This window comes from Anopheles moucheti, chromosome 3 (assembly GCF_943734755.1).
Source record: "Anopheles moucheti chromosome 3, idAnoMoucSN_F20_07, whole genome shotgun sequence".
NCBI lineage: Eukaryota > Metazoa > Arthropoda > Insecta > Diptera > Culicidae > Anopheles > Anopheles moucheti.
The window spans coordinates 10,771,860-10,789,987 of record NC_069141.1 but is presented as its reverse complement, the minus strand read 5'-3'; the positions used below and the strand labels follow the sequence as shown (position 1 = coordinate 10,789,987).

At 48.2% G+C, this 18,128-nt stretch overlaps 3 protein-coding genes across 4 annotated transcripts; 1 reads left to right on the top strand and 2 right to left on the bottom strand.

Moving 5' to 3' along the window:
* The first annotated feature begins 208 nt into the window (after positions 1 to 208).
* On the top strand, positions 209 to 11,643 carry LOC128300656 (uncharacterized). The gene is made up of 6 exons (XM_053036787.1): positions 209 to 346; positions 1,657 to 2,706; positions 8,120 to 8,251; positions 8,320 to 8,528; positions 8,607 to 8,913; positions 8,999 to 11,643. Exons 1-6 carry the CDS (start codon positions 259 to 261, stop codon positions 11,026 to 11,028), a joined length of 3,816 nt encoding a protein of 1,271 aa, XP_052892747.1. The 5' UTR covers positions 209 to 258; the 3' UTR covers positions 11,029 to 11,643.
* On the bottom strand, positions 11,409 to 13,086 carry LOC128300657 (uncharacterized). The gene is made up of 3 exons (XM_053036788.1): positions 12,281 to 13,086; positions 12,054 to 12,216; positions 11,409 to 11,548 (listed from the first exon to the last, which is right to left on the bottom strand). The coding sequence occupies exons 1-3, from the start codon at positions 12,747 to 12,749 to the stop codon at positions 11,524 to 11,526; spliced, it is 657 nt and encodes a 218-aa protein (XP_052892748.1). The 5' UTR covers positions 12,750 to 13,086; the 3' UTR covers positions 11,409 to 11,523.
* Positions 13,087 to 13,761: 675 nt separating this feature from the next.
* LOC128301432 (UV radiation resistance-associated gene protein) lies at positions 13,762 to 18,067 on the bottom strand. 2 transcript variants are annotated; one of them, XM_053037907.1, is made up of 6 exons: positions 17,822 to 18,067; positions 15,333 to 17,030; positions 15,070 to 15,221; positions 14,920 to 14,994; positions 14,501 to 14,851; positions 13,762 to 14,418 (listed from the first exon to the last, which is right to left on the bottom strand). In XM_053037907.1, exons 2-6 carry the CDS (start codon positions 17,025 to 17,027, stop codon positions 14,154 to 14,156), a joined length of 2,538 nt encoding a protein of 845 aa, XP_052893867.1. In that variant the 5' UTR covers positions 17,028 to 17,030; positions 17,822 to 18,067; the 3' UTR covers positions 13,762 to 14,153. The 2 variants fall into 2 exon arrangements, with proteins under 2 accessions (XP_052893867.1, XP_052893868.1); XM_053037908.1 differs by having other exon boundaries at positions 13,762 to 14,415.
* Between the last annotated feature and the right edge of the window lie 61 nt (positions 18,068 to 18,128).

Sequence of the window (18,128 nt, the reverse complement as noted above, 5' to 3'; positions counted from 1 at the left end):
TGGGGAAAAGAAGGACTGTCATGTTGGGGTGGGGGGAAGGCGCTCGATGGTCCGCGAAACGAGCGCGTGAATAAATTTGCAAACGAAAGCAACAAGATGCGCCCCGTTTGCTGTTTTTTTTTTGTTTTTGGTTGTTGTTGATGTTGCTCGTAATCGCCGCTAGTCAGGATCGGTAGTACCCTACCCGGTGTGGTCAGTCAGTGTCGTGAGTTCGTGGTGGTGTGGTCTAAAAGCGCCACAACACAGGTCCGTTTAAGCATGCACGTGGTACTGCTGGTGAATCTTGAAACGAAGCGCAAGAAGCATGCGTCCTTCTTCAAGGCCATCGCAACCGGCGATACGAAGTGTAAGGGTGTATTCTATAAGCGTGAAGTATTCTTAATTAAACTGAGCTCAGTAATGTGCAATTAAGGAATGATTACAAGGACTCTAAGTGACGTTTATGTGTAGTGCTTATGTGAAGTTAAAACATTACACTGAAGTGAATTATTTATCTAAACATCTGCAATTGTGACTAGAAGAACGGTATCATATGGAAATACTTTCACGGTTTAGCTTAAGTGACCCCTAAGAATGCTTTCCTGAAAACATTAACGAACCCAACGCCCGATGACAAACAAACACAAACGCCCATAAAACGTGACGGCTCAATTCCATCGTCTTGCCGTCGTCGAAAGGCTTAATTGGGGAGTGAAGAATTGCCAGTAATGTGTGTAATGTCTGGGCACTGGCAAACGACACCCCCAGGAAAAACGTGGCACCCCCCGGGTGGGGGCCCTTAAAATGGCGTTTATCCTTTAGTGACTCGCTTTTCTCAAAACTCATACTCGCCTACTTTTCCATATTCTGTGCGTGGGGTAGTTTCGGTTTGTGGCTGTCATCATATACACCATAACATCCCCCGAAGCGAAATATGACACTGATGCAGTTCCACTATCTCGCATTAGGCATCACTTTCACGACCCACCGTTACCATCGGGAATATATTTGCAATTTCCAATCTTAGAATCAAACTCAAAATTGGATTGTGAGGCTGAAATCGGTGCGAAGGTGTGGCGTGAATATATTTTAATAAATTTCAAACAATTTATTATACCCCAACGATCATCACGACAACAACACGTGCAGAACGCCATTAGGGCCTGGATATTGCTCCGGGGCACCCGACCGCGGCACAATTTGGTCCTTTTGGGGGAGTGTGCCCCAATGCGCAATGGAAAGTGGCCTATGTTTGATGCGGAAGTACATGGGTTTAGTTGCGCGTTGCTTTCTTTGGGTTTTGGTATTTGAAATACTCTGGTGACTTGTGAAAGTGGTGCGCACGACAATAACGAACAATGTACGGCGCCACCGAGAGGACATTGGGTTGGAAAATTGAGGAAACTAATTTCATCAAATAATGAGCTTTTATGGGACGTATTACCAAGATATTTGAAGAATTCTTGCATATTGCAACTATGATTTAAGACTCTCAAGAATACTTCTACTAAAGAATATTTTATATACCCAAACATGTCCACGGTGCATACCATAGTGTTCGCCCTAGACGAAGAAAGTGCTACGGACACAAATTGATTAATGTTGCCACGTGACGATGGTATATAAATGGTGTAAACGTGAGAATTCATTTCCTTTCTCCTCTCCCTCTCGTTTCAGTACTGATCATGACGGACGCACTCAAGATGACCGACATGCAGCAGCGGGCCAGTATCGAGTACGAGCGGCAGCGCCACCTGGCGAACTGGTTGATCGAGTCGAGCCCGCACATGCCGAAACCGACCGCCGCCCAGCAAAAGCAGCTCCAGCAACACCAACAGCAGCTGCAGCAACAGCAACTGCAGCAATTGGCCGGTGGTGCCATCACCACCAAACAGTCCAAAGCGGCAGGGAAGCTGAAGCAGAGTCCCATGTTTCTGCTGGCAAAGATTGGCCACAACATGAACCTGGCCGTGGGTGGAGGCGGCACTGGAGGTGGTGCCGGCGGAGGTGGAGGCGTTACCCCGGCGGGTAATTCACTCGTTGCCGGTTCCACCTTCAACTCCCAGACGAACCTCCCGCTACAGATCCTGTCCCCGGGTGGTGGCCGTGAAGGGAACAAACCGAAGCTGCGACGCTTCAACTCGCACGACACCAGCGCCAACATGTTCTCGGTGGCGGAGTTTGAGAACGCCCGGATGGCACGGCGCAACGAGCTGGAAAGTGCGGCCCTGCTGCGTCAAAAGGCTCGCTACAAGCTTAACTCACTGTCCTCTGGTGGTGGTGGTGGTGCCGGTGGAGGAGGAGGTGGAGGAGGCGGAGGAGACTGCTCAACGGGGGAAAGCAAGGGTTCGAAGCTGAGCTCCAGCGAGTCAACCACCGAGCCACTGTTTGCGGAACAGTTTCTCGAGCGATTCTCATTGCCCCGCGTCATCCGCCTGTCGTACACGTCGTCGTCCACCTCGCCGATGCCCGGTGGTGGCACTGGTGGCCATCAGGGTGATCAAACGATGACCTCGTCCAGTTCGGCAGAATCGAGCAGTACGGCAGAACGGCCGAGCAGCGGCTCGAAAGCTTCCAAGTCGAAAAAGGGCAAGGGTTCGGCCACGATCGGGGGCGATCTGTTTCTGCTGTACCGGTACATGCGCAGCTACCGGAGCTACCACGTGTTCAACACCAAGGCGGGAACCAGCCGGAAGAAGGGCTACAAGATACCGCACGATTTCCCCGGTAAGTTCGGTGTGTCACTGTGTCACGGGGGAAAAGGGTGGACCCACCCGAACAAGGTCAATTTCTTTACCGGGTTTCATTTTGCACGCCGCCGACTTCAACTGATTAATGGATTTTAAATGTTTCAATCTGTTTTAATATTAAAATGGTAAATGCCCGAACTGGGGCCCCTTCTGCTCTCGGGCGTTTGGAGAAAGTTTTGCTGAATGCTTCAATCAACTTAATTAGGATTAAGTATCTGCAGATACGAAACGAAGTCACTCACACAGCCGTTGGTCACGCAAAATGATTTTAACTGCGGGTATGATAATTTTAACCGTAGGCGGTACCACACGCCTGCTCAGGCTGAGTTAAGCTGGGCAGTTACTTGCACATTATAGTTAGGAGTTTCACTTTTAGTTTTTAATCCTACCTTATAGTAAACCCTTTAATATAAGCTAATTAACTATAGATGTTACCTGTTGCATCTTTCTCACTTCTCCTCACTGGTTTAATACCGTCTGTAGAAGAAAGGATGCTCTTCTATCGCGTATAACAGGGTGAAGTAGGAATTGAAGCGACACGCGTCCGGCTTGGGTTCAAATCCCAACTAGCCATCTTTTGTATATTTTCATTTAGACGCTTACTATGTCTGGATGTTTCTTGACTCTTGTTGAGATAGTTAAAAGAGGCTCGCTTACCAAAGTACAGGCAGTCCCCGAGATACGCGGTTTTTGGAAATTTGACAGCTGAGCTAGTACACATTAGCACATAGCACAAAATTTAAGCAAAATGGTGAAAAACTGGTCGAAAATAGCTTTTATGTCACATAAAACATTTGTTTTTAGCTTATTTTAATGTAACCTTTCCAAAAATCGCCTGATCCGTTGCATAAATCAAATGCAGAGAAGGAAGTCGACTCTGTGACTTTGAGGTATAAAGGAAATTGCACCAGGATTCGACTCACGCGGAAATTCGAGTTACGCGGATTTTTCCCGGATTATAGCGGTCCGCTATAATAGCGTATCTCGGGGACTGCCTGTACTCTAAAAAGCCTTGCCTTGTAAATGAGGGATAAATTAAATCGCACTCCAATGTCCATAGATGGAAACTATCAAAGCGAAATTCGCTAGATCCGGATCCGGATCGTCTTCACCAATTAGCTGATCCTGGTGGAAGATGTCATCCAATTGATTTATGTCATTAGAATGATACCGTACAACCCAGAGTCCGTAGAGACACTTTTTGTTAGAGCAGGCGTTGACTCTAATTAAAATGGAGTGAGGGGCATTGAGATGTACCTAATCATTTAGTAGTTACTAAATCAAACAACCAGCCAGCCATTGTTAAAGGTGTCGAACTTTATCAAATATTGGAAAAAAACCTTTTATCCGAGGGTTTCAACAACGAAAATTAACATCTTCACAGCATCCTTTTCCATTTGGGAATGATCGTTTTTCCCCGCTTGCTTTGCTTTTCGGGTGTGACTGACACTGTCTGTCTTTCGCCATCCATTCGCATTCCCAGTGAGTCTTTAGTCAATGAACGCTCATCGTACCACTGATTTTCACACCTTCGCTGGTTTTTGGGGTGGTGGCGGAACGATGGTTTCCCCCAAACCCACCCCAATCATTGGGAGCTGTGGGCCCCAAAAGGGAAAAACAAAACAATCGAACAAGCGCTCACCCAAATCCCCAGCCTCTTCACGCGTATCCGAATTGCGGCACGGTACGCGCGTAACTTGGAAAATGGTTTCGATCGTTCGCGCAATAATTTTCTACGCTTCGCGCTACAGTTCCCTTGCGCGCGGGCGACTGGGAAACCACCACCGCCACCGATCGTATTTGCATAATTCAGCCTGAGCGAACGAATGTGTGGGGCGTGTGGTGCTGGGGCCCTGCTGCGGGTGGGCCTCTTCTGTTTGTGGCAATGAAAATTGCATTATTTCACCCGGCGCGCCGAGGTTTGTTGCAGCGTTTTTTTTTTCTTTCGTACGCCGTTGCGGAGTTTAAGGGAAGCAAAAGGGGGGTTTGGAAACAATTGGGCTGGTGCGAAAGGGACGCGGACTCTCACCAGTCCGTGCAGAAGATGGTAGATACCGGTCGCGTTAATATGCACCACAAACACTCCCAATCGATCGCTTCACGGGGGGGGGGGGGAGGCCCTTTTGCTGATTGCATCGCTTCGGAAGAGCAAAAACCCTTCCACAGACAGTGTGCCCGGGTACGTTTCTGTCCCACACGCTTCAAAAGAATGTGTTCTGAAAAGTAAGCAAATAATATTGGGTTGGTGTAAAGTCTTGGGAAGAGAAAAAAAAAGCAAACCCATACACACTAAGCACATCTGTTTCCACGTGCATATGACGATGCACTTTTAATTGAATGCTGAACAGCCCCAGCACCAATCTGCCCAACGCTAGAAAAATGGCAAACCAACTCTCTCTATCTCTCTTGTACTGCATGTGTGGCACCATCATTTATTACCCCACGGTGAAGATTCCTGGTCTCCCGTACAGGCCACCCTTTACTTCCACCCAGCAAAAACCATTGTTTAGTGATGCATTTCGGTTTACGGGGAAGGTTAAAAAGTGCACCGTCAAACTCTCTATCGTTAACATTGCAATTATCGCATCGTACGATTGCCGGACCACGGTACCGCGTAGATGTGTTGCTAGGGCTGGGCCAGAATACCAGAGGTAAACCCGAAAGCCACGCACGGTGGAACGGGTTGTTTGTGGAACGAGTTGAAGAATAAAATCAACACCTCCCAACCACAGCTCGCCGTCCAATAGAGAGATAGCAAAATCAACAAAAACAGATCACCAAGAGAAACCAAACGTGACCGAGAACCACCATGGAAGGGAAGGAACCGCGTATGGAACTGTATCAGAATCAGAATCTTTTGCTTCGGCCGTGTCATCATTAATCAAACATGGCAAGCCAAGCACACCAGCGTAGCAACATCTCGCCTGCATCTGGCTGGCTGGTAATCTGCATATTCATTTCATCCGGAGGAAAAGAAGAACCGGGAGAGAGGGACTTTGTGTACGGGGAACGTGTGTCAAACGTTCCGGCGAACGTTCGCAACTTCTACTACGTACGGTCGTCGAGTACAGTGCGCTGAATCGTTGTGATCGTGAAAATGCGGATTCCTTTTCATACCGGGGTCTATTGTTGGCTGTTGGCGATCATTATCTGATTCGGTTGTTAACATAATGCTGTTTAGAATTAGCAATTCGGCATGTACCAGAAGTGTTATATAGCTTTAATTTACTTAACAGTAAAGTAATAACTTTGCTCCTTTTCCACATATTTATCGTCTATTTGGAGCCTCTGCCTGGTCAAACCCAAACCCGCATAAACCCGCTTACTGGTGGGATGAACTTGAACCTTGGAAGAGGGGGTCCTGGGTTTTCATTCCACTTCTTCACTTCTCTGGTACACGATGTCTACCGTCTGTGCTTGCATATTCATAAGGTGCGGGTGATCTAATATCTTGATCGATCAATCTCTTCGACATCGGATAGACATCGGATATGGATCGCTCGAGTTGTGATCCGTTTATCGTACTTTAAACAACCATTCTTATGGTTTTTGAGATACTTCAATAGGTTTTGTAGACTATTCAACCTTCCTTATGCTACTGATATCTTAATCTAACTTTAATTTAATGAGAGATGAATACACCCCATTTCTTCAGCTTTCTTTGACGAGACGGTTAACTGTAAGAAGGTTATAATTTCAACACATCATTAAACAAAAGCTACAATTTAACAGAGCTGCTACAAAAGCGTTTCCCACCGGTGGACTGCTGCATACAAACCAGTGCCCACATACGCCAAAGACCGTGCGGGGAATGAGCGGTATTTTGGGATGCAATTCTTGACGGTCCAATTTCCCACAGCCATTGCGGTCGATGTGTGTTGCATTGTTTTGTCTGGCCTTAACTCACGCCCTAGTCGTACTTCGCATGTTTTGAAACAGTTGCTTTTTACGATATTGCGTAGTGCTAATGCTAAAGCCTTTTACGGAGAAAGACGATTAAATGCAGAATCAATAAGAAGCGTTCTATGCTTTAGAAGTCTCTTTGGAGAGTTGTATTCGAGTATATTTCTCTAAAACGTATTAATGTCCACCGTTTGTATTTTAATTTAGATTTATGAAACCTCAATCAATCTGTAGCATTCCTTATATTTCAACATTGTATCAGGTCCACAGTCATAAGAGGCAAAAATGGCTGACATGACAAAGAGGTATTCGTCAGTGTTAGACAAATATTCTTGTACTCAAAGGTGTTTATGGACACTAAAATTACTGAGATTACTGCTTGAATTCTTCAGTGGATCAGTAATCACTATTTGTTTCTAATATCTATTAACAATCTAGAGTCTATTCTTGGAATAGGATCCTCTTAATGAGATCCAGAACAGGTCGCTGGAGGAGTTCTCTAAATATCTGCTATAGCTTTGTGATAAACTGCAATTCACTAATTTATTGAAGTTCTTGGTGCTATTCCGACAGTTACTTCTTAGTATGATGATCTTTCAACAGACCTGTAGTTACATCATTCGCTCATACTCAATCATTATACTCAATCTTTTCTACTCGAAAAAACCCGTTTCAAACACGAACAGGGAATATCACACCCCATGATAGCAGATTAAGGCGTAATGTCCTAAAATCAAATTCATTTACCGCTACTGTGGACGCACGGAATCTCCCTCGATGGACCGAAAGTCCAAATCGGTCGGACATTAAAGCTAATCACTTTTCGGGTCCCAGCAACTCCCACTCCCACACGATCATTTGATCCGATCGCCGTCTCGCCGGCGTTGCAGCGTCTAACACTGCCCATTTGTTTGCATGTTAATAAGGTTAGGTGCTTCTTCGTTCCCCGAAAAAGAAAACCGCCTTTAACGATCCCGTATCTTACGATCCCACGATCGTTCATCCCTGCTGCTGCTGCTGATCGTTATGCAATGAGCACAGGTGACTACCGGTTTTTTTTTTTGCTGAGGCCAGTCCCGATTCTACACAAAACAATAACTCAATCGAAACAATTCCCCGAGTGGCGGTGCATCGTGGAGGATGAAGAAGGGAAGGAGAGAGAGAGGGGGCCATATCGTTCGTATGCATTCTTTAATTATCTGTCACTTTTTAACTGACCGCTATGAAACAGTGGCAGTATAATGAAAAGCACACCAGGGCCCTTCCTAGCCCAACTCCACTAACTGTTTGATATGCAAATATGGGAAACTGGGCCCCCACCGGGGCCAGAGATGAAAAAGGGAATAGAAAAGCTATAATCAAGCGATAGCGCTCGATGTGGGAACTTCAAGGTGGATGGCCCACGTTCATATGGCGGAGACACGGTACTTTACGGTTTTCTTTGTTTGCTTTGCGTTCTTTCCCACTCGTCGTCGTCCCACCCACAGGTTACTTCTCCTTCATCAGCGACAAGGGCGCACCGACGGCAACCGTGTACACGACGATCGTACAGCTGGTCCGGGACCAAGTGTACAAGTTCCTGTCGCTGGACAACCTTTCCGCGTACACCGAATCACACGGTAGGTGACAATTAGCCACAGTGCCGGAATCGTGCCTAACACCGCAACCTTTGCTTTGCCACCGACAGATAACTTTAGCCACAAAACGCACTACGTGAAGGCGACGGCCAAGGCGGGCCAGGTGTACCGACTGTTGGCGGTGTTCCAGGACGGAGATCACAAATCGGCCACGTCGCCCTCTAGTCACAAGGATGCGTCCGCGACCGGCAGCGCTAGCGTTGGTGGCCGAGAGAAGGAACGGGGCAAGTACGCGCAGCTGCTGGATGACAATCGTCAGGTATGTCTCTTTGAAAGGAGTCGCAAACGTTATATGGCCTAATGAACCTCAATTTTTACTCTATCTATCTCACACCAGATCTACTACGTATCGCTGTCCGCCAAAGGAAAGTTCTACGAGATCGAGCAGCATAGTGCTCCGGTGCTGCAGAAGTACACCAACTTTGGCAACCACCATCAGCTGCACAGCCTCAACGGGAACAACACGAGCAGCAGTAGTGTGGGAACGAACGGGAACCAACCGACCCAACAGCAACGGAAACCGAAACCGTTGAGCCGGGATTGTGTGCATCGGATCGGGTTCATTATGCAGTCGGAACCGTGTCTACCGTTGAACCTGAAGCTCATCTCACCGCAGACGGGTGCAAACTCCTCCACCATACCTGGTAAGAGCGCGTCCCCGCTAAAACCTGCTCAATAATGCGATAATCTCGGTGCCTAATGTCATCTTCCTTTCGTCCATTTCCCCAGAGTACGTGACGATCGCAAAGATCAGCGAGGAGAACTTCCTGATCGCGTGCCCGCTGGATGAGCAACATCTAACGACGACACTGACGCTAACCAAGCTACACCTAACGCCCCAGATGAAGTTCGCCAAATGCACGATGGGTTTTGAGAACGAGCAGCACATGTTCCTGAACGCGAACGTTCAGACCGTGCTGAAGTTTTGCCAGTTTAACTGCGACAACTTCCTGCGGGTAGTGGACCACGAAACGAACGCAATCGAGCTGCAGCAAATGACGGCACTGTCCATTGGGCAGCAGCAGCAACAATCACTAACCTTAACGTCAAACGCCACGACAACGACCGGTCCGAGTTCGCTTGGTTCGAGTGCGAGCGGCGGTGGTGGTGGTGGTGGAAAGCACGAATCGAAGGGTGGTTCCGAGGTGCTTCGAAGGTTTGGTCGCCTGTTTGGTGGGGGTTCGGGTGGTGGTAACGATCGGAACGGGTCGGGCCACGAGAAGGAAGATTCCATCATATTTTTAACTAAAAATGATCTGGAAAGTCTCGAATGCGGTGGTCGAGAACTGGTCGGAATGGATGACCATCACCCTTCGCTGCACCAAACACAACACCACCACCACCACCACCACAGCCTGGTGGATGATCGAACGCTCGGCGGACGATCGGAGAGTGCGACGGAGCCTCACTCACTCCCAATGCCAAGCTACCGGAGCGAGAAGATGAAAGTGTTTGCCTCACCGAATGGTAAGAGCAAGAACACCCCGACGACGGCGGCCACAACTTCCTCCTCTAGCCGATGGTTCCGTGGGTTCGGAAACCGATCGAGTGCGAACGAATCCGTATCGGCGGATGATGAGTGGGACAAACGGACGAGCCTTGACCGGTACCGGGACATGTCGAAGTTGATCCAGGAGCGGTTCGGTACACTCGGTATGCTTTCGCTGTCGTCCCGTGCGGCCAGTACCGATCGGATCGGTACCTTCGACGACGGTACGATCGTAAGCCACGATCCGGGTTCCTCCGTCGCTAGTGTCGGCGCTCGGGAAAAGTGTCTCTCACTGCAGCACATCGAGCAGAAGAGTAAACCGGACTTGGTACCACCACACCATCGTGTGGTCACCAGCGGTGACGAAGCGATGCGGCGGCCGCTGGATGATGACGATGACAATGGTAGCGTGCTCACCGCATCCGAGCTGGGGGACACCATATTCTTCCCGCTGCGCCACAGCACCAACCAACAATCGTTCATGACGCAGAAGCTGTACAGCGAGTTCCACGTGAAGACCAAACAGTACAGCAAATCATCGTCCAGCATCCAGCAGCTGCTCCATCTAGCCGGCAATGGCAATCGGTCCGGCGGCGGTGAGCTACCGGGGAGCAAAAAGAGCGCACTGAAGAATCGATTCCGCGGCGGCGGAACGAATCATGATCGTAATCACGGTAGCGGTGAGGTGGTGCTTTCGTTCGAGGATCTTCGCTACATGAACAGTGTGTGTGATGAGGCGGAGGAACGGATGACATCTCCGTCCCGCCCGTCATCGATGGTGGTGATGAAGGAGAAACGCCCGAAGACGGTTTCGTTGCGGGAACCAGCAACGGCGGCAGCGAGCGAACGGACGATTCTGGACGATCTGCCGTACAGCAGTGTGCGGGACTCGATCGTGCTGCAGGCGGGCGATTCCGACCAGGACAGTAGCAGCTCCGTACCGGCGGAGAGCATTTATGCGGAAATCTGTACCGAGCATGCGGCGGCCAACGGTGGTAGCAGCCCAACGCCACCATTACCACAGAAACCCAAACCCGTACACCAGCAGCCGGAGAAGCGGTTCGTCAGCATCCGGATCAATGTACCACCGTGCGATAGTGTCGCCGCCGGGCCGGTGTGTTTAAATCCGGCCGGTGCAAATACTGCTACCAACACCACAAGCAGCAGCACCGCTACCAGTAGCAGCTGCAGCAACAGCAACACCAGCAGCCGCTGCTCGTCGGCCGTTTCTAGTCCGATCGAAGACAACATTTACAACACGATCAAATGAGAACGTGTGTGGTTTGGCGATGTTGTGTTGGAACAGATGACGACCAAAGTATTACCGGAATTTGTGATAAACTGCCTCCGTGTACGGGGATATCAAAGCGGGGTGAAGCCGTAAAAGGATTTGGTGCTGCGGAATAGCGAATTCCATACCACAGCCAAATTGGTGGTAAACAGAAGCAAAACAGGTTGGGAGATGTAAAACTTTTAAAACGTTTCAAAAACGATCTAGCGCGTTATACAAAGAGGGTTCGGAAGGTAGACGTTCAGGAAATCGTTTGTGCGTGAGAGAGAAAATGAAAATGATGTAGAGTTTATTAATTCTAGCGATTATCACGAGCAGCGAGAGTTGCAGTTACTTAAACAAAACCAATCGGTCTCCATCAGTGCGTGCTCCATACATCCATTTCAGCTCTTCTGCCCGATTTGTACACCGACTCTCCTCACCGATAGGGTCCGAAATTGAGATGCAGGGGTATAATAAGAAGCGGTGATCAAATCATACGAGATCGTCCGGTTTTTTACTGCGTAAAGTAATCGAATTGTAAAAAAAACGAAAACAAAACAAAAAAGCTACTTAAGAATATATTGAACTTACGATATACCAGCACCAACAAACTACACGAAAGAAAGCAAATTTTGAAACATGACAAAAATGGAGTAAAAAAAGGGGAATAGTGTAGTACGGCGTAGAGATTGTAAACGTGGTTAAAATGCACATGTAAAATATAAAACTACACACGCGCGCGCGCGCGCGAGTATTGTTTAAGGAAGGTGAATTATTTAATAGAAGCGAAGCAACGATCGAACGGATTGTTAATGTAGCTCTGTGTAGTGTGTGAAATGTGAGGAAAGGCCAGGCCGCGGGAAAGAGGAATGTTAGTGCACCTCAATAAAAATGTTCTTGATTGTAAGAGTGTAATTAGTCGGAGACGATGTTATCATTATTTTTTTTAACCAAACCAACACTGACAATTACCCTTAGTTGATTATAAAAAAGATCGATAAATACCATCTGTGCATTCTTACATTTGTTCGTACAGTTTCTGTAGCAAATAAAAGGCAAAATCATAATGGGAGTAATTGTCGGACAGGTCCTCCATGATACGTTTCAGCAGCTGCAGCAGCATGTTGAACTCGTGCAACAGTATCCCTTGCTTCAACAGAACGTGATCCCCTACGTCAACATCATCTGTAAAAGTAAAGAAAGGTAAATGAATTGTATTTCGGCAAACATTAGTACGAAGGCCACACACATTTCGTACGGGACAGCAGTTCCGCCTCATCCGCCTGACATAGCGCGGTGAAGATTTTGTTCATTTTATGCGTTAATACGGGCTTGTCCCGAGCGACCTGTCTTCCAATCGCTGCGCGCAATGTTTTCAGCGACGATTTCACGACATCATCCTCCGTGCGCATCATTACCAAGTGTTCCTGCTGTTGCTGGTAAAATGTTGCCATCTGCGACTCGACGTACTGCTTCGGATTCTCCAGCACGGTGTCGAAGTTGGGCAGCCCGAACTGTGCCAGGAACTGTTCCTGGGTTTGTGTCGGTGTGTTGGCTACTTTCCGCTTCGCACTTTTCGCCTTGCCGGTGTTCTCCTTGGCGGGCTGATACTTTACGATCGCATCCAGCGAATCGACCGGTATGCCGCTCGGATCGTACATTTTGTAGCCCATGATCTGGAGCGCTATATCCGTCAGATCCGATACGTTTATGTTCATTGTAATAATTCACCGCTTTCGGCGAGGTGCGAGGTGACACTATAAGCACAACAAACCACTACACTTCTGCAAAAGTTGCAAAACTTATGAAAATTGTCGCTGGAATGCTAGTTTAAAGCAGAAAACGCTTGCAGGTGCCGTATATTCCGGTGATATTTGTGCTGTTTGGTGTTTACTTCCGCACACGAGAACTGTCAAATGGTTTGTTTATGTTGCGATGCGTTTATACCACCCAAACTAACGATTTGAGAAAGCTGTTTGCTTACAAAATTTATCAATTTTATGCGTTTTTATAACAAAACAGCATGTATAAATTATGATCTCACGATCCACATAAATCCAGTGGTGTCTCAAGCCCTCAAGAGGCCATAGGTGGAATCGTAGTCGGGGTGCTGTATTTCAAACGATGATGATGGATAGAGAGATGAAGGATACTTCTCATTTCATCCATCTCACTTGCACTAGCGATCGTTCTCACGAGTTTGATGGTATGCGACATGTGTAGCCAATGTATTAGAAGATCTGCTATCACGTTCGACGATAACATGCGAGAGCGGATGAGCTACATGGGGAATTGATGGTACCTCTATGGCTTGGATGCTCTCTTGGTAGCGCAAATCTGAAAACGGCTCGTTTGTATGGCATTTCGTATGACGCTCGATGATAACATGTGAGAGCGGAACAGCTGTGAGCACGCTGCAGGGGAATTGATGTTGCCTCTATGGCTTGGATGCTCTCTTGGTATCGCAAATCTGAAAACGGCTTGGCATTTCGTATCAGAAATCTGCTCGCAACGGTACAGCATTTTGTATTTTGGATGATCGTGCGGAACGCGGACAGGCCAGCCGTGTTCTGGAAGCTCTCTTGTTACGCCAAATGAAGAAACGGACCGAACTTTGTCTCATCACCGACGGAGAATTGCAAAATTAAAATTATAATACTTACTTTCTATTAGAAAAAGATACCCAAATAATAAAGATCTTCAAGGATCCCTTTTAACCACTTTGTAAGTTGAACTTGATTCGTTTATTTTCTGTTCGATTGTTTACAATTGTTTCACTTTACACTATCGCATCTTACGCTTCCGTTTTTGTTGCTTTCCGTTCCACTATTGCTGTTCCACTGCACACGCGTGCCCCCCTACCAAAATATCAGCTGAAGCAAATGTATACTCCAATAAATATTAAATTAAAAACTACAACAAAAACATGAAACGAAACAAGTGGGAAAGTTAACAATATTCCTACGCCTTCGCGCACTGTTTACAGCTTAAATTAACTCTTTAGGGGGAGGGAAATTCATTACTATCTGATACTTTTGATTCCTATCCCAACAATCTACGTACGATCGGTACGGTTTGTCCTGATTCTTTTTTTTTTCTTTCCACAGCAGCAGGAAATACGATCAGAACTTTTTGCCACCATCAAAATCGAACGGTCGCTGCAATGGGACGCTTTGAGCTAGGATGGGATCGGAAGCAAACGTATTATCGCCACATCCGCGCCTCGGTGGATGATGGTGTTCCTGATCAACCGTAATTCCTCCGCTGCTAGAACGGGTCGCTGTCTGCTGCAACGGATGGTGCCGATTGTGCTGATACTGTTTTTGCATTTGCTGTCGCCTGTCCTGAAACCGGTCTGGGTAGTATTCAACCGAGCGGGAAATTCTGCTGGAACGTACAGAAAACAATTTTGAGTAAACTTTACAATCATTCCGAGTGGTGAAAATCGCTCCCCTCCTCCTCCGCTTACCTACTGCACGATGGACTTTCCCGAAGGAAGGACCCACTGCTGCTGCTACCGCTACTGCTTCCACCGGCCGGTACCGGTACGAACCCGGGCGACATTTTCAAATCGACCGCAGATGATCCGTACATGGAGGCGGGTAACATCTGGAACGGTTCCTCCAGCTGGCGGTTTTGCAGTGCACCGCCACCGATGCCCGGGATGGTGAGAATGTTTTGCAGGTTGACGAGTGTGGCCCGTGGATCACCGCGGCTCAGCGAAAGCGAATGCTTCAGCTGGGAAATGTTCTGGTTTAGCAGGTATACACCGTACAGCAGTGCGTTCGGTGCCGGACCGGACCGACAGTGCAAGGGGAAGCTGTTAGGAGAGAGAGAGAGATTAGAACACGGAATACTCCAGCACGCCGTTACACGCCACAGACTTACTCTCGATCTATCGTTGGTAATAGCTTGATGTGGTCCACTATTTTCGAGCGAGAACCGTCGTACTTTATGGGGTTTCTAAAGGAAAAATGAAAGAAAGGGTGGATTAAATCAACCCTCGTTCAAACAATTTTAGAACGAACTGTAACGCACCGTAGAGGAATATCTAAAAATGAGGAACACATCATCACAGCGTGAGCGACAAAACCAAGGGCAACGCTAAGGGCCAGTGCCGGTGTTGAGTCGGTGTATGATTCCGCATTCGGCAAAGGTACATCATTAATGGTGTAGATACCTTGATTCGTCTGAAATGGGAAGAGTTTCTGTAAAAATGTCCTGCAAACCGATTCCACTGCACTGATCGTATGTCCACTCCAACACGAAGAGGAACTAAAACCACCCACAACAAAACTTACCGATTTGATATAATAAATTTCATTCAACCCCTTCAACAAACGATGCCGCACCAGTAACATCCTCCCGAACACTTCCCGCACGCTGTCCTTTTGGCTGGCGTACGCCATCTTCTGCTGATACAGCTGTTCCTTCTCGCGCCCGTACGTTCGGTACCGCTCCATCAGTGCCGATTCCCGCTCAATGTTACTATCACAGGCCGCATTTAAGCGGTTGCGCAGCTGTTGCATTCCAACGCCCATCCGGTCGCGTTCCTGCGCCAACAACCGGCAGCGAAACCGAGCCCGCTCGATATGTCGCCGCAGTTCCTGGCCACGCATCAGCACCGCCGGATCGATCGGTTCACGCTCCTGGTACAGCAGTTTGCTCAGCTGCTTTCCCATACCACCCGTCCGGCCCTGGTTGCCTCCGGTCCGGTACACCAGATGCTTGCTGCTGAACAGTTCCATATTGAGACAGTAGGCACTCTTCATGCAGATCCGCTCGGTTAACGTTTTGGCACTCTCCGCTTCGTACCGAATGCGCCTTTGCCGTTCTTGTATTGCAAGTAAGCGCGCAACATCGTAGCAAGGGCGTACTTCCGCCGGCAGAAACTCCATCACGAGGTAGCGCAACTTCAGGTTCGTTTCGGTCGGTTCGGTCCAACTGATCGGTGTTGATGGGCTGACGGATCGGGGATGTGGAAATGGACCCGTACCGGTGCTGCTTCCACCATTGCTAACCACCGGCGATACGGAGAGTTTATCGAGTCTGCCCTCCACACCCAGCACCATGCCACCGTTCGCGTAGTGCCACTGGTTCGGAGACGCCGACGAAGGCGTCTGATAGGAAAGGTGAGGACCACCAGACGCCAGTGGGGAGGAATTATTGCTAGTATCACAGTGTAAGACGTTCTCGGAGGTGTTTGCGCGTCCACCACCACCACCACCGGTCAGACCACGCCGCCCACTACCGACTATGGGAATCGTTGCCGAGGGCGAATAGCTTGTCACTTGTCCAGCAGAAGTAGTAACATTCGGCAACGTTTTTGGTATGGTCCCGTCGGACACAATCGTTGAAACCATCGGTCGTCGTTGCTCCGGTTCGAGAATGCAGGCAGCCGAAGTGAAGTAACCGCCGTGCAGCTGAAACACGAGCGTATTCGACTGGAGACGCTTTTCGTTGCGCCGTGCCAGTGGCACCAGTCCGGAGAAATATACGCCCCATGCAAACAGCATCCGATCGGTGTTGTTGGTCGTTAGTTGGTTGGGTTTATCGTTCGGATTCTGATGCTGCCCATCGCACTCCTCTTCCACGCTGCTATCGCTTTCGTGAGGCACTTTCGTTCCGGCAGAGTTTAACCCTCCCGTGTCGATCATGGGCACACCCGGTACATCGGACGCACCGTTGTGTTGCCACACTCGCACACACACACTCCGCAGGGAGGATTTGATCGTGCCCGGGCAGTCGATTTCCGCCCACAGCACGTTCCGGTGTAGGTCATGCTTTTCACTCGTGTAAAACGGGGCGGAATGAGGTGTCTGGTGAAGCGTAAAGTAAACGGTACATTTGGATCTTCCTCCGTCTGCCGATGACGTGCGGGTTGGGGCACGCTCCGGTACGATGATGTTGTGTCCGGATATTCGTATTAAGCTGCGCAGCCGTAGCTGCTGCGTCGATAGTGGACTCCAGTCGCGACATCTCGGACGGTCAAACATTTTCTGCAATGAATAAAGAAAACGCAACGCATCAGTAATGTAAACGATACGCCTTCCGAGAACATTTTTAATCTTTATAATAAATGTGTGGTATCGCTCTGCACATTGACAGCACTCTACAAACGCATGGGCACGGCTTTATCGTACAAAGCAATCGTATCCTACCGTATACATTCCATGTGTTTGCGTAAGCCGTAAAACTATTTTTCGATAGCCGAAATCAACATGCGTAACATACTGTGCTATGACTTTTCCTTGGATTCCGTTCTCCGTAGCAAACGGAGGGCGACGGACGCCCCGAAATGAGAAAAATCCCCATGGGAATCAACACATCACAGTAGCACTTATGGCAAATGAGGCGCCTTTCTCTCCACGCACAATCAGCTTGCTCTACATTTCCTTTTTTTCTGCGTTGGAGGTTTTTCTGGCCTACTAATCGCATAATTAGCTTGCAGCACGGTACACTTTGTTCGCTGACGTTGAGTTTGTTTCACCCTGCTATACCCAGGATCTTTTAAGTTGATCAAAATCGCATTCGCTAAACAACCCAATCGATGACCCTGTACCGAAGTTTACGATGAGTAATTAGATTAGGAAAGAAAGCTAGGCACCGTGCATCTTGGTGCATCGGTATACAGCTCCATATGTTTATGCTCCAGCCAATCTTCCGTTTCGATGCAACCAAATATCTGTACTTTGTGTTTTTGTTTGCTTTCAGGTTGTAGCGTTATTCGATGCGGCCGTTCCTGGTGAACGTTCTGCTGGTAGGGTCATTCGATATCCCAACGCATTACCTCATTTTTTCCTGCTTCGCTCGATTGGAAAACGGTTTCACGAGGAAAACACACCACTTGATACCGTCACAACGATTTGTTTCGATGCGCACACAACACGATACGCTGCTGCTTCTCACTGTACACGAATGGCTACCGGAATCGAATGGGAATGCCAAGCTATAGAAGAATCATGTTCAGGGAACGTATTTTCAACTAAACTTTCACGAAGTGCGTACTATCACTGATATTACTTTACTGTGTGGATTTTTTTCTTCTCCGTTTTGCACACTTCCAAATCGTTTTCTCGCTTTGTTTGCATCGCTGA

What these genes read in the sequence shown, in the direction of transcription:
- LOC128300656 (XM_053036787.1), top strand. Translation starts at nt 259, where the DNA reads ATGCACGTGGTACTGCTGGTGAATCTTGAAACGAAGCGCAAGAAGCAT. An exon ending in CGCGTACACCGAATCACACG is followed by an intron (nt 8,252 to 8,319) that starts GTAGGTGACAAT and finishes TGCCACCGACAG; the next exon opens with ATAACTTTAGCCACAAAACG. An exon ending in TGCTGGATGACAATCGTCAG is followed by an intron (nt 8,529 to 8,606) that starts GTATGTCTCTTT and finishes ATCTCACACCAG; the next exon opens with ATCTACTACGTATCGCTGTC.
- LOC128300657 (XM_053036788.1), bottom strand. Translation starts at nt 12,749, where the DNA reads ATGAACATAAACGTATCGGATCTGACGGATATAGCGCTCCAGATCATG. An exon ending in ACTGCTGTCCCGTACGAAAT is followed by an intron (nt 12,217 to 12,280) that starts GTGTGTGGCCTT and finishes TTACTTTTACAG; the next exon opens with ATGATGTTGACGTAGGGGAT. An exon ending in CAGAAACTGTACGAACAAAT is followed by an intron (nt 11,549 to 12,053) that starts GTAAGAATGCAC and finishes TACTTTACGCAG; the next exon opens with TAAAAAACCGGACGATCTCG.
- LOC128301432 (XM_053037907.1), bottom strand. Translation starts at nt 17,027, where the DNA reads ATGTTTGACCGTCCGAGATGTCGCGACTGGAGTCCACTATCGACGCAG. An exon ending in AAATTTATTATATCAAATCG is followed by an intron (nt 15,222 to 15,332) that starts GTAAGTTTTGTT and finishes TTCCCATTTCAG; the next exon opens with ACGAATCAAGGTATCTACAC. An exon ending in GAAAGTCCATCGTGCAGTAG is followed by an intron (nt 14,419 to 14,500) that starts GTAAGCGGAGGA and finishes TGTACGTTCCAG; the next exon opens with CAGAATTTCCCGCTCGGTTG.